The following is a 14,062-nucleotide window of genomic DNA, read 5'->3' as shown; positions in this document are numbered from 1 at the left end:
GTTTTCTTCTTTCTTCGAGTCTACCTCTTGCAATTTAGTTTACTACAAGTGGAATTCTTCATGTCACTATCATTATTAACCTAATTCACAACACAATCTCATAAGATTCTATGGTGATCAATTGGCATGGATGCTTAATTTGGCCCTTCCATTATCATCACGCACTACAAATCCACCGCCAACTCTCTCTCTCTCTCTCTCTCCCCCTCTCTCTCTCTCTCTCTCTCATAGTTGGCGGTTACAAAAAGAGGCTACCAATTTGCTCCTTTTGAGAAACAAACTTCCTCACGAAACCGAAGCATTCGTAAAAATAATCAACCTTATCTGAGAAAAGAAAACACAAGAAATTAGAAAAACCATATTCTCATCTTTCACTTGGAAATTTATATTTGAAACAAACCCACCAAGCCTGCAAGCCATTTTGCTCAACTACACAATGTCTGCAACATCAAATTTGGAAGAGGACCCAAGAGAGAGAGCCTCTCTGCCACCTTCATCCCTACCTCTCACTCAAAAATGGCCAGCCAACTTTTTCAAGGTCATGCTTTTAGAGCTGAAAATACAAAGAGGAATAGCTCTTCCTTTGGTGGCAATGAATTTGACATGGTTTGCCAAGATAGCAATCACAACAGCTTTTCTTGGCAGGCTCGGAGAGCTTCAATTGGCCGGCGGCACGCTTGGTTTCACTTTTGCTAATGTCACTGGCTTCTCTGTCTTAAATGGGCTCTGTGGTGCCATGGAACCTATATGTGGTCAAGCTTCTGGAGCTAAAAATATTAAGCTCCTTCACAAGACCCTTCTCATGACAACTTTCTTTTTACTCCTTGCAACACTTCCTATTTCTTTCTTGTGGCTCAATGTTGACAAAATCCTCATCCATTTTGGCCAACAAGAAGACATTTCAACAGTTGCTAAGAGCTACCTTTTGTATCTCCTACCAGACTTGGTAATTACCTCATTGCTCTGTCCCCTCAAAGCCTACTTGAACTCCCAAAGCATCACACTACCTTCAATGTTCTGCTCGGCTTTGGCGCTTGCGCTTCACATACCGATCAACATCTTGCTTGCAAAATCCAAGGGTCTTGAGGGAATTGCAATGTCTGTGTGGATCACTGATCTCATGGTTGTGCTTCTACTTGCTTTGTATGTGTGCAGGATTGAACTTAATGCCAAGGAAGGGAGGTGGAAGGAAGGGGGGTGGCTTGATCAAGGTGTTGGGGATTGGATTAGGCTGCTCAAGCTTTGTGGACCTTGCTGCCTCACTACCTGCCTTGAATGGTGGTGCTATGAGATTTTGGTATTGCTAACAGGCAGGCTTGCCAATGCCAAGCAGGCAGTGGGAGTTTTAGCCATTGTATTAAACTTCGACTACTTGCTCTACTCAGTCATGCTTTCTCTAGCAACATGTGCCTCAACCCGTGTCTCAAATGAGCTTGGAGCAAACAGAGCAGGCCCTGCTTATCAGTCTGCATTTGTGTCTGTAGCAGTGAGTGTGGTCTCAGGTTGCATAGGTGGCTTGGTGATGTTAGCAGCCAGGGGAAGTTGGGGGTCTTTGTTCAGCCATAATAAGGGAATTGTAGGAGGTGTGAAGAAGATGATGCTGCTGATGTCTTTAGTGGAGGTGGTAAATTTCCCATTAGCAGTTTGTGGAGGAATTGTCCGGGGAACCGCAAGGCCATGGCTAGCCATGTATGCAAATCTTGGAGGGTTTTACCTCCTGGCCTTGCCCTTGGGAGTTGTTTTAGCATTCAAGGTTGCACTTGGGCTCAGTGGATTGTTGATAGGGTTCTTGATTGGGATGGTTGCTTGCTTGATTCTGTTGCTCATGTTTGTTGCAAGGATCAATTGGGATGAAGAAGCTTGCAAGGCACAAGCACTTGCCTCAGTTGCATGTCAAGCACCAGAACTTGACAAAGATGGAAATCACAAAAGCATGGAGAGAGCTGATGTTGAAGTCTAAGAATAACCTGAGAGTATTTGTTGTAACACAAACGTCTCTTACTCTGAGTCATATCCTGGTAAACCAGAACAGGTAAAATTTTACAGGGTTCTGGATCATCCACTACATAACCATGGCTCCAATGGCCAATTGTAGAAACGTGTTTTGAAAGTGAAATTTTGAGTAATTTGTGTAGTGCCCAGGTTATTTCTTCTTGAGTCCATGTAAATACAACTCCCTAGTGTAAAAAGGGCCCAACTTTATATGCAGTCAAGAAATTTCTGGAGAGCAAGAGGTTAATGAGGCCTAAAAAATGCATACATAGACAATGCAATTCACGGCAAAAAGATTCGCCTATATAAGTAGTCACACAGCATTCCATATAGAAGAAATTATTGCAGATTTTTTTTCCAGTTTCCAAAATTTAAATACAACAAAAATTACTTGTATGTTGATGAACTTACATAAGCTCAGAGGAATCAAATGCAAACTACCATTCAGGAACTTGCAATCCCATTAAACATCTCTGAATAACATCATTGTTCCATATTTGATCATGAAATTTATATCACGGGTCCCAATGAACAAACAAGGAAGACATCATCCATCAATGAATCCAGGTTTAGAACTTAGAGACTCCAGCTCTTTCACTTTCTCTTCATTGAAGCCTAGGGTAGCCAGTATCTTGTGACCCGGCGATTCCACTTCGTACCAAATGCCAAGAAGCAGATGAGATGTTGTAATTTCCCCACTATCACCTGCAATTGAGAAATGGCAAGGACTTTAGAGCAGAGCAAAAAGACTTGAAAATTCTGATTTGCCAAAGAAAAGATGTTCATGTGCACTTGGAGCTCAATCCCGCAATTCCACAAGTGAGGGCACATTGCACAAGTAGCAAGAGCAACACAGGTTCGATTTCAGATAGTTCTATTATCTAGGTTGCTGTCAAGAATCAGATAAATGAGATTTTTATTTTTTTTTAATCAATTATTGAAACCATTACATCTGATATTCCCATCTCACAAAGCAGAATTACAATTACTTTTTCAAGCTCCATCGAGCATAGGACTTTACATGGCATTGGAAGATAAAGCTTGTCATTGTCATAGAAATGAAAATTGGATCTAATAACTAACTAACTAACTAACAACAACAACAAAAATAACTGTCATTTCAAGAAAACACAAATTGTTCTTACATTCTAGGGAAGCTCAGCTCCCATTATCTACAATGACCCATTCTAGAAGATGGAAGCTGCCATAGTATCCAAAATCTTTTACCCATATAATGCGAGATACGTCTACTACTGTTTCTTTTCAACCCAAAAATAATGCAAATCAATGAAGCCAGTCCATGCATTGAGTATTCATTCCCCTGCCCACTTCCTGCGACTAGTGACAAATTTCACCTGACTAATTCTTATACAAAGCAATTACGAAAATCCTTTTACTATAACACTTAACCCAGAGCTCTATATTTTTAAAAGATTACACTCTCAAGCATACAAATTCTCAGATGGAAGATTATAAAAATGAAATTACAGAATACAGTAAACATTTAAACAAAGTCAGAAACAAAAAATTACAAAATCATATGTTATGCTATTCAAATAGAAGTTACTAGCCTATATCCATGTTGACATCATCTCAGCCATCTTACGTTACCTATCAGTATATTTGTAATCATATATTTGTCTGCACGTTAAGATGTTACTAGAACGAGCATCCATGCAATTCCAAAGACAGCAGTAGACTTAAGCTCAAGAGACATGTAAGAAACAATTCAAACTCACAAAAAAATTTGAAAGGCCAATCAAAAGAATTTTCAAAATAGAAAAATTTATATATGAATCAAACATCCCAGAAACGCACCAGATTTTAGCTTTTTGTCAACAGCCCAATCAAGCACTCTTTGAGCTTCCTCAGTCAATGTGGGATGCTCAGGACTGAAGAACCACATGTCAGCTTTACCAAGTAACTTGATCGTTTCTTCACGAACCTTGAAAAGTGTAATTCCATTTGCCCGTAAAAATTTTGCAGCCAGACTGGTTCCTGCAGCCCAATTCAAATATGGCCAAGTATACCGCATAATCAGTACAGAGTAAGTATGTGGTCAGATATTCGTAAGATTTTTTTTATATAGTAAGAGGATGCTTCGTATCTTATATTTGCATCCCCATTTAGCCTTTAGTTGTTGTTTTTGGATCGTAACTTCCCTAATTTCATGACTAAAATATTATGCATAAGATAGAAGCGTGCACACAACTACACAAGGGCCCTTCTAACCAGCACAATTTGCTAACTAAGCCTCAACTTATGCAGCTCACTTGAAGACTACATTATACTCATGCACGTCGCAACCAACTAAATTTCGAAATTTGCAGTTCTAGTCTTACATAATCTAGTCCTTTAACTCTGATTGTTTGACTCCATCTTAGAATCGGATACAACATTATCGAAAATGGAATCAATACTTAATTATAGCAGCACCAATCAACCCAACTACTTGCATTATGATCAGAGAAAAAACATTCAAGCAATTGAATCATTAACTAAAATTAACAACAATTAAAGCTTAAAAGGGTCAGAAATTTGCTTACCCTCTATGAGGATACCCATGAGAATTGCTTCAGTCCCAGTAGTTGCATACTTGAGCTTCCTGGCTTCCAATTCACCCATGGCAAATGACTTTATAGCCCTCCAAGACCATCTGCATCCACTCACCCAATACCAAAACCTCAATCCCAACAAACCCAGAAATAAAAAAACACTAAGCCCACAAAAGATATTAAAAAGACACTCACTTGGGCACTTTCTCGGTGGATGAAACTCCTTCCACATTTCTGTAATGACCAAATCAGAAGCATCTGAAACAACAGCTTGGTCATCCAAAACGTGAAAAATAAACAAAATTGAAAATTCAAGAAAAAGGGAATTGGAAAAGTGAGAAAATGTGACTCACGCAGTAGGGAGGCTGAGGCAGACTGTGGCAGAGAAAGGTCGTAGCTTTGGCTCTTGGGTTCTGACTCTGAGGCTTGAGGACTGAAGCGAGAGACTGTTGGCTCCCAGCCATGCCTTCTGCAAACCGCCGGGTCTCAAATTCCGCGTCAGAGGTGGCGAATCTAGGCCGGGTTTAGTTCTGTGATTGGGAATGAGAGCTGTGGTAGAAGTTGGAAGCTTGGAAAGAGAGTGAACAGCCATTTTTGGAAAACAAAAGTGTAGCCTGAGTGTTCTGGAATTGGATATGTATGTGGAAGGATATGGGATTGGAATTTGTAACTTGGAAGCGAGAATGAATGAGACGGCGTCGTTTTCTACGTACCTTTGTTTTTGAACTTGGGTTGGGCTTCCTTCCACCCAAATTCTTTATGGCCATTGAAATTGTTGGACTGGACCTATTTCTTGAGAGGTGTCACCCAAACATCATCCCTTTCTACACCAATTTCAACAAACAAGCAGTTTTTTTATAATAAAAAATTGCATGTTGAGAACTTAAATATGCACACCTTGTTAGAACACGAAGCGAGTGTGGCTTGCAAACCACATGCTATATACATTTTTTTTACATGTTCTATTTCACATGATTAAGAATGATGAACTTGTGAATAATAGGAGGTGCCAAGTTAAATAATTATAATTCTAAATTCTAAACATATAATCTAATGACATAATACATTATAAATTATAAACAAAATACAAGCTAAAAGTAAAATGGAAGTTGTTTTTAATAGGGAGTGTAGAGAGCATTTCGCAAATACTTTCGTTTTTGGTTTATAGTTTTTTTATTATATATGAATTTGGGTCATGGAAGTAGCCATCTCTGTCCAATGCTATGAAACTCTGGTTGTGTTCCTAGGATTAGATTAAGATAAGTTAATTCCCTATAATTAAAGCATGTTAAAAAAAATATGAATTTTTTTTTATCAAATTGAAGGTAGAAGAAGGGCTACTCAGAGAGAAAACTTATCCCATATAATCCCCACAAAATGATAGAATATCAGCACCTTATAACTTATCCCTCCTAAAATATTCGTGTTTATTTGTTGTTGCATAAGCACACATTTCTTAACTGAATAATTCATCATCTGCTAAAGGTGTTCAGATAAAAATCAATAGTTCAGAAAAACAAAATACTGATTGAAAAACATAAAAAATTCCATAAAAATGCAAATCTGACCCAAATTCAAGACTTTTTTTTTTGTTTTTGGGAAAGGCAACACTAGTGCTCTTAATTTGTTGGCATTAGCAATAAATTAACAAATGGGCCTGCAGGGAAAAGAAAAACCGAATGGGCCAGTGAAGATAAAGTTACATGCGGTCCAACTTTAATTAGGGTAATTCCAATAAAAAAGCAAGCTACCAGAAGAAGAAAGGGTCAAAATAGAAATTAGACAGAATTTTGGAGATAAAAAGAAATTTCTACAATAAAATTGTTCCTGGATAAGCTTTTGCAATTCATAAACCCAGAGATGAGCTTTAATCAAGCTAAGGCGAGCAGTAACAGAGCATATAAATAGAGAAGAGAAGAGAGGTCCCTAGGGTTTCAGCCGACGCATTTCTCTTACCTCACTATCATGTACGGAGATGAATGTTCTCCAAGCTAGAAAGGGCTCTACGAGTCTTTTCTTCTTCACTCTTCTTTTCTAACGCAGCACAACGAACGACGTCGCTTCGTCAGCTCCATTTCTTCGGCTCCGCTCAGCAGGACCAGAAATTGTAAGTTGCTCAAGTTTTTGTCTTCTTTTTCTGGGATTTGCTTTAGAGCTTTTCTGTTTCTTAGAAAAATGGTGGGTTTGGATTTAGTGTTAGTTTTTTTCTGATGGGTTTGGATTTTTCATTTACAGAGTTGAGATTGGGTTTGATATGAAAAATGTGACATTTCATTTAGGGTTCTTGTTGCTTCTTATTATTGGACTTTTTAGTTTTAGTTTTATCCTTTATGTAGATGAATGTTACTCAAGAAGATATCACAAAAGGGATGCAGGAATTGAATTTTAAAGCGATGGCACTCTCTTTTCCTCAAGAAATCATACATGAGATCCTACTTAGGCTACCCGTTAAATCTTTGATCAAGTGCACCTCAGTGTGCAAGGCATGGAGGTCCATGATCATGAACAAAAGCTTTATCCGCGCCCACATCAGCCAAATTAATAACATGAATGACAGTCACCTCTTCCTAGTCCACAGGGTTTCTGGTAGGGAGAGCTCCACTAGCAGCCACAGAGCCAACGTAAGCGAAGTAACAGAAGAGGTTTATTCTCTGCATTATGATAACCAGGCTTTTGATGAGTACGCCAAGATAGAATTTCCAATTGCTCCAAAGCAAGAAGTGCTCAATGAACATCTTCGTGTGGTTGGCACTTGTGACGGGCTAATCTGCCTTGCGGATGATATGCCCTGTTATTGTTACAACTTCTTTATATGGAATCCAGCCATTAGAAAGTTAGTCACCCTTCCCAGGCCTGGTATTACCTTTAGGACACATGGTGGGTACGATGCTTCTATTGGGTTCGGTTTTGATGCTAATACCAATGACTATAAGATTGTGCGAGTTGTAACTTTACAGCATGAAGGTGTGGGGCCAACTCTTGCTGAGGTTTATTCACTAGCTACTGGCTCATGGACCAGTGTTGGTTCTGTTACTCCTTCATGTCAATTAATTCGGGCATCCCAAGCTTTTGTTAATGGGGCTCTTCACTGGCCTGCACGCCGTTGGACAGATTATGGCTCAAACTATTTTATCTTGACATTTGAGGTGGGCAGTAAGTTATTTCACGAGATACAGGTGCCAAAGAGTTTAATAAAATATAATTACCACCTGGGATTATGGTTGTCTATTTCAGGAGATGGAAAATCCATTGCTCTGTTCTCGATGGATAACAGATGTGAAGACTCTTTTCTTGAAATATGGGTGATGAAAGAGTATGGCATGGAGGAGTCATGGACCAAATTGGTTACTCTTGGTCCACAAGGGCCAGAAAGACTTCTACCCAGGGCGTCATGTTTTAGGAAGAACGGTGAAGTGTTATTGATACTTTCTGGAGCTAGGGAAGCATTTTCTATGGGTTCAATACTTAGTAATCAATATACTTTTTATGGGCACCGCACAAAATCAAATCACGAGTTAGTATCGCTAGACCATGTGAGCAAAACCATTAAAAATCTTGGGATTTCTGGAGAAGGATATCAATATTGCAACGTCGATTCCTACAAAGAGAGCCTTGTCTTATCTGACCAGACAGGTGCAGTTTCGTACTAAGAGAAAGAACAGGTAATGTGATTATAATGCTGAGAGCAGAGCATTGCTTGTGAATAACAATTTTAATTCCTTGCTTGCCAGATATTTATATTCACTAAGAGCCTTATGGATGATTAAATTGATGTGGGTTCTTTTTATGTTCATTAACTGATCTTTCGTCTAAACTCAATCCAGAAAACAAGAAGTTCAAAACAAATACTGATAAATATGGTTAGACTGGTCTTTTTGCAAGTGCTTGTAGTTTTGTAACTTTTGTGACTTGTACAATATCAACTTGGTTTGACTTTAAGAAGTGGACTGTGGAACTGTTGCCGTTTCCATAGTGAACTTTATGCATTCATATTACATGGTCTTACTTACTGCTGCAAATTGAATTGTTCAACAGATTGTGCATTGAATTCCTTTTCCAATGGTTTTCACGCACACAGTAGTTAATTTTCCAATTAGTCTTCATTTATGTAAAGCATGAATTGGAAGTTATATTCGCATTCCTAACCGTGGTCTTTATTCGTTTTTGTTTGTGACAGATTTGTAGTGCCGCAACTTCGTTTTCCTTAAGTGCCTGAAATGATGGTGCATTTTGTTCACATGGAACTTCTTATCTCAAGTTCTGATACATTTTCCCGAGTAGTTTTTACTTTTTATAAATGTAGTTTTTGAAAAAATTGGATCGACCTATGGAATTATGCACCTGTTAAATATCTGAATTGGTTATGCAGTTCTAAACTATGTACCTCTTTCTATGGAATCATCATCTATCAAATGATTTTGCAATTTTGTTGTTTTTTTAGAAGTAAATTTCCTTGGCTCAACAATCAGCAGTATTTGCATTTGATATATTTTGCTTCACATTCGAAATGTGTAGGTATATTAACCCTTGGTTGTTGATCAATAGTTTCCATGGAACCTGTGACTTTTGGAGTTGGGTATGTTGATTGCACAATCCTGTTTGTTGAGGTAAGTGAGAGGAGCGGGAATGGGATTGAGACCAAAAAACAATAACAACAAAGAGCATCGACATTTCCATATGTCAGTCCTCCAACACATTGCAAGAGTTGTATAATCTGTCCTCAGGAAATAAATTAAAATTTGTTTTAAGTTATTAGCAAATAAATTGTTGTTTTATTTATCTGATTAAAGCAGCCACCTTTCCAACAAAAGTTTTGTAGCCACCTTTCAAAAAGTACATTTCTTTAAAACATAATTTAAGCTGTATTTTATGTTAATGTCGGATACATGAGGTGTTTTTCTTCACCGAATTTTCCTCTTTTGGGGTTATTTATGATGAGATTTTGAACCCAGCCACTAAGGTGGTCTTCAAGTTCCATTGTATTATGGCTGTTTTTTTAGCTTTGTTTTCAGTTAATGATCCCAAAAAACAAAAATGTTTGTTGGAATTAGAGAGAAATTGTAATGAACTAACGAATGGGCCTTCTGGGGGTAAAAAACCGAATGGGCTTTGTGGAGATGAAGTCGCATTACAAAAACTAAGCGGTCCAAGAAAAGAGAAAAGAAAAAAGGCGGGGTCAAAATAGAAATTGGACAGAATTATGGCTAAAAATGAAAATTTCTACAATAAAAAATAGTTCCCGCGAAAGCTTATGCAATTCATAAACCCTTAATAAACCCAAAGACGAACCATAGATAAACTTTAATCAAGCTTTTAATTTGGTACGGAGCTTTTTAGACGTAGGCAGGCAATCTCAGCATATAAATAGAGAAAGAGAGGTCTCCACAATGATCCATTAGGGTTTGAGCGGACTACCATGTACGGAAAAGAATGTCCTAGAAGAAGCTAGAAAGTTCTTTTCTCTTTTCACTGTTCTTCTCAAGCACAGCACAGCACAAGAACCAGACGCTTCCTCAACTTCGGCTCTGCTCTGCTCATCAGGATCAGAAACTGTAACTTCCTGAACTTTTTCTCTTCGTTTTTCTGGGATTTTTTAGAGCTTTTCTGTTTCTTATAAGAATGGTGGGTTTGGATTTAGTGTTAGGTTTTTTTTTTTCTGATGGGTTTGGATTTTTAATTTGTAGAGTGGATATTGGGTTTGATCTGAAAAATATGACAGTTTAGGGTTTTTGTTGCTCCTTATTACTGGATCTTTTAAGTTTTTAGTTTTATCTTTTATGTATATGAATGTGACTCTGCTTTCAGAACAGCCCCTTTATTTTTATTTTTATTTTAAATTCTCAAATATAGGTTTTTTTTTTATGTTTTCAGTTGGTATAACTGTTTGAGCGTGCAAGACATGGATAACATACAAGAGATCACACAAGGGATGCACGAATTGAAATTTGGAGAGATGGCAGGCACTTTTCCTCAGGAAATCATACAAGAGATCCTAATTAGGTTGCCCGTTAAATCTATGGTCAAATGCACCTCAGTGTGCAAAGCATGGAAGTCCATGATCATAAACCCAAGCTTTATCCGCACCCACCTCAGCCTAACAGTCGATGACGTTCACCTCCTACTCCATAGAGTTTCTGGTTTGGAGGAGACCACCTTCCTCGGCAAAACGGTCATGGACAAGGTAGACGACGAGGTTCACTCTGTGCATTATGATAACCAGGCTTTCGACGAGTACGCCAAGATAGAATTTACAATTCCTCGAAAGCAAGAACTGTGGAACTCACATCTTCGTGTGGTCGGCATTTGTGACGGGCTATTCTGCCTTGCGGATGATATCTACCGTTATGGTTACAACTTCTTTATATGGAACCCAGCCATTAGAAAGTTACTGACCCTTCCCAAGCCTGATGTTAGATTTGTTACACATCGTGGGTACGATGCCTCAATTGGATTTGGTTTTGATGCTATGACCAATGACTATAAGGTTGTGAGAGTTGTCACTTTATTGGATCAACGTGGGACACCAACTCTTGCTGAGGTTTATTCCCTGGCCACCGGCACATGGAGCAGTCTTGGTTGTGTTTCTCCTACATGTCTAACAGATGGACGCGCATCCAGTGCTTTTGTTAATGGGGTTCTTCATTGGCCTGTATTCTGCAAAACAAATGGTGGTCTTTACTATTTTATATTGACGTTTGACCTGGGCAAGGAGGTTTTCCGTAAGATACCTATGCCGAAGATTATCCAATGGAAATACGACTTGGGTTTGCGATTGTCTGTTTCAGATAACAGAAAATCTATTGCTCTGTTCACGATGGATAACAGGTGTGAAGATTCTTTTCTTGAGATATGGGTGATGAAAGAGTATGGCGTAAAGGAGACATGGACCAAACTGATTACCCTTGGTCCACAAGGTCCAGAAAGACTTTTACCCAGGGCCTTATATTTTAGGAAGAGTGGTGAAGTACTGGTGCTTCTCACTGACAAATCAAGGCAGGAACTAGTATCACTAGACCTTGTGAGCAAACAGTTTAAAAATCTTGGGATTTCTGGATATCAATATTGCAATGTTGGTTTTTATAAAGAGAGCCTCCTCTTACTCAACAAGAGCAATGCAGAGTCTTACTAAGAGAAAGAACAGGTAATGTGATTATAGTTCTGTGAGAACAGAACGATGCTTTTCAAGAACATTGTAATTCTTTGTTTGCCAGATTTTTATTTTCATTAAAAGCCAAATTGGTGACTAAATTGCTGTTGCAGCTACTGTTGTGTAGTTTGCGTATTCATTTAAATGGTTTCATTTGCTGCTGTAATAGGATTGTGCAATTCATTCATTAATCCCATGTCCAATGTTTTCTCATTTGTAAAATAGGTCCTTTTACAATTTAGCTTTCATTCATGCAAGCATGAAGAGGAAGTTTCGTGCTTAAGCATTGATTAAACTAGTACTTTTCTTGTATTCTTTTGTTGCAGATCTGATGCGCAATAACGCCCTTTACCCGATGTGCCTGATACCTGATGCTCAGTAACGTCGTTCTCTTGTTCTCTCATGAGCTAACATAATTTTCGTTTTCTTGTTTATTGTGTTGCAGATTTGTAGGGCAGTAGTGTTGTATGCCTGAAGTGCCTGATGTTGTGGTGTAATTACTTAGCATGAACTTGTTATCTGTAGTGCTGATATGCTTTCTGTAGTAGTTGTTGGACTATTTATTCTTCAGCTTTTGAAAAACTGTAATGGAACTATGGAAGTATCTAGTTACTAATTTCTATTGGCTTTGCACCAGTTTAAATGCTTCTGCAATTGTACCCGCTTTTAAGCAACTGCAAATCTTGTTTGAATCAATCCATTTTGATAAATTTTATTCACATAAGTTAACATTCATTAAAAGATTACTTACATGATAGGCTTAACAATCTTATTACATTCCCACCATGACGGAGCCACTCTTATGCCTTATGACAAGAGTGGCATCCTCAATCTAGCATCGACATGAACACGATCATGGATTGGCGATGGATCCCTCTCAAGAAAAATCTAGCAGCTCACGAGGTTGCAAGAATTGGATCTCAGACAGTGGGTGAAATTCAATGGACAACCTGTCCACCACCTTCTATTGTTCGAGTCTTAACTTCTGATGGACAGTACAAGCCAAATAAACAGCACAAGTTTGAAGCGCCGCACCCTCTCTCTCAAACCCTCAGTCTTTCAACGCAGCAAGGGGGGAGGTGGTCACTACCCCTCCTTCCCTCCCCCTTGATACCCCTTTCAATTTCCAATCTCCATCTTCCTCTTCATTCCATCTTTGTTATCTTCCTTTCTTTGTATTTTTAATTTCCCAACTCCCTTTAAATTCCTCCCTCCTTATATGGCTTCTTCAAAGACTCTATCTCCCTCTTGGATCTATCGCCCACCATAGGTTGCAACGACTAATCCCAAACACGATTTTTCGTGTCCCCTTCGGAAGATATGTAGAGCTCTTGCTTGGGTGTTTGAACCACCTCCTTCCATTCTTGGGTTGTTACCATTAAGGTTTAAAATATCGATGGTATCACAAATATCAATAGTCCAAAAACACGAAAATTTTGATGGAAATATCGGGATATTATTGATATCGATAAAAGAAAATTTTGGAAATTTTTATTGAAACTTTGGATGATGTTTATTCAGTCAATTATCTATTAATTTATCACAAAAAAAATTGGAAGGAAGTGCATTGCATGATGGGTTTAACTAGGGGTGGGCACGGTTCGGGTTAGATCGATTTTTGCCTCAAATTAGAACCGATCCAATACTATTCATTCAGTTTGGATCAATTCAGTTTTAATATAAAAAAATTAAAAACTGTTCGATTCGGGTTGAATCTGTTTCGGTCCAGTTCCAGTTCGGTTCAGGTTGAATTGGACTATAAAAATTATTTTTTAATACAATTTTCAACTGAAATTTTATTTTATTTGACTTGAAAATTAACAAATTATTCAATTTTATATAAAAATAAATATTAAAGTTAGAAAAGAAAGATATTTTGAAATTGAACTTGAATAAATATTAGTTATTAGATTAAAAATATAGCATTCAATATAAATAAATATTGAAATTATATATTTTTTAATTTGACCGGTTCGGTTCGGCCCAATTTGGTTTTTGAAGACATGAAACAGGATCCAAAATCGGTCCAAATCGGTCCGATTCGGCTTTTGACCAGTTGTTGACTTTTTGGTCAACTCAATTTTTTTCCGATTTGGTTCAGTGCTGTTCGGCTCTGATTTTCGGTTCGCCGGTTTGAGTGTCCACCCCTAGGTTTAACTGATTTAAGTTGATTATATAGCGAGCTGACAAACATTGTGAGTGTGGAAAATATGTAGTAATTAATGAAAGAAAATTAAACACACCATAATCATTTATATATAATGATTTACTACAATATTTTACACTTTATACATTACATGGTAAGATACATAAGTGACTTAGTACCACACAGAGTTCTTATGAAGTTCAAAATTTTCACAATCTTCAT

At 38.0% G+C, this 14,062-nt stretch overlaps 4 protein-coding genes across 6 annotated transcripts; 3 read left to right on the top strand and 1 right to left on the bottom strand.

The window, feature by feature from the left end:
- The first annotated feature begins 145 nt into the window (after positions 1–145).
- Positions 146–2,218, top strand: LOC110753703 (MATE efflux family protein). The gene has a single exon (XM_021954648.2). The coding sequence runs from the start codon at positions 437–439 to the stop codon at positions 1,958–1,960; it is 1,524 nt and encodes a 507-aa protein (XP_021810340.1). The 5' UTR covers positions 146–436; the 3' UTR covers positions 1,961–2,218.
- A 104-nt stretch (positions 2,219–2,322) lies between these two features.
- LOC110753704 (ATP-dependent Clp protease ATP-binding subunit CLPT2, chloroplastic) lies at positions 2,323–5,194 on the bottom strand. The gene is made up of 5 exons (XM_021954649.2): positions 4,901–5,194; positions 4,743–4,781; positions 4,539–4,648; positions 3,811–3,990; positions 2,323–2,697 (listed from the first exon to the last, which is right to left on the bottom strand). Exons 1-5 carry the CDS (start codon positions 5,137–5,139, stop codon positions 2,540–2,542), a joined length of 726 nt encoding a protein of 241 aa, XP_021810341.2. The 5' UTR covers positions 5,140–5,194; the 3' UTR covers positions 2,323–2,539.
- A 1,170-nt stretch (positions 5,195–6,364) lies between these two features.
- On the top strand, positions 6,365–8,974 carry LOC110753697 (F-box/kelch-repeat protein At3g23880-like). Of its 2 annotated transcripts, none has more exons than XM_088253492.1 (3): positions 6,365–6,654; positions 6,915–8,209; positions 8,725–8,974. In XM_088253492.1, the coding sequence occupies exon 2, from the start codon at positions 6,917–6,919 to the stop codon at positions 8,195–8,197; it is 1,281 nt and encodes a 426-aa protein (XP_088109618.1). In that variant the 5' UTR covers positions 6,365–6,654; positions 6,915–6,916; the 3' UTR covers positions 8,198–8,209; positions 8,725–8,974. The 2 variants fall into 2 exon arrangements, with proteins under 2 accessions (XP_088109618.1, XP_021810334.1); XM_021954642.2 differs by having other exon boundaries at positions 6,366–6,654; positions 6,884–8,209.
- Positions 8,975–9,845: 871 nt separating this feature from the next.
- LOC110753699 (F-box/kelch-repeat protein At3g23880-like) lies at positions 9,846–12,330 on the top strand. Of its 2 annotated transcripts, none has more exons than XM_088253493.1 (3): positions 9,846–10,099; positions 10,419–11,688; positions 12,140–12,330. In XM_088253493.1, exon 2 carries the CDS (start codon positions 10,447–10,449, stop codon positions 11,674–11,676), a length of 1,230 nt encoding a protein of 409 aa, XP_088109619.1. In that variant the 5' UTR covers positions 9,846–10,099; positions 10,419–10,446; the 3' UTR covers positions 11,677–11,688; positions 12,140–12,330. The 2 variants fall into 2 exon arrangements, with proteins under 2 accessions (XP_088109619.1, XP_021810335.1); XM_021954643.2 differs by having other exon boundaries at positions 9,849–10,099; positions 12,021–12,330.
- The last annotated feature ends 1,732 nt before the right edge of the window (positions 12,331–14,062 follow it).

This window comes from Prunus avium, chromosome 5 (genome assembly GCF_965620075.1).
Source record: "Prunus avium chromosome 5, drPruAviu1.hap1.1, whole genome shotgun sequence".
In the NCBI taxonomy this organism is placed as follows: domain Eukaryota; kingdom Viridiplantae; phylum Streptophyta; class Magnoliopsida; order Rosales; family Rosaceae; genus Prunus; species Prunus avium.
Note: the sequence above shows the minus strand (reverse complement) of the source record. Positions and strands in the feature narration are given on the sequence as shown.

Bases quoted from the DNA above. Each gene is read 5' to 3' on its own strand.
- LOC110753703 (XM_021954648.2), top strand. From the start codon at position 437: ATGTCTGCAACATCAAATTTGGAAGAGGACCCAAGAGAGAGAGCCTCT.
- LOC110753704 (XM_021954649.2), bottom strand. From the start codon at position 5,139: ATGGCTGTTCACTCTCTTTCCAAGCTTCCAACTTCTACCACAGCTCTC. The intron at 4,782-4,900 runs GTGAGTCACATT...TGGTCATTACAG, and splicing joins TGCCTCAGCCTCCCTACTGC to AAATGTGGAAGGAGTTTCAT. The intron at 2,698-3,810 runs GTGCGTTTCTGG...TCTCAATTGCAG, and splicing joins TGACAAAAAGCTAAAATCTG to GTGATAGTGGGGAAATTACA.
- LOC110753697 (XM_021954642.2), top strand. From the start codon at position 6,884: ATGAATGTTACTCAAGAAGATATCACAAAAGGGATGCAGGAATTGAAT.
- LOC110753699 (XM_088253493.1), top strand. From the start codon at position 10,447: ATGGATAACATACAAGAGATCACACAAGGGATGCACGAATTGAAATTT.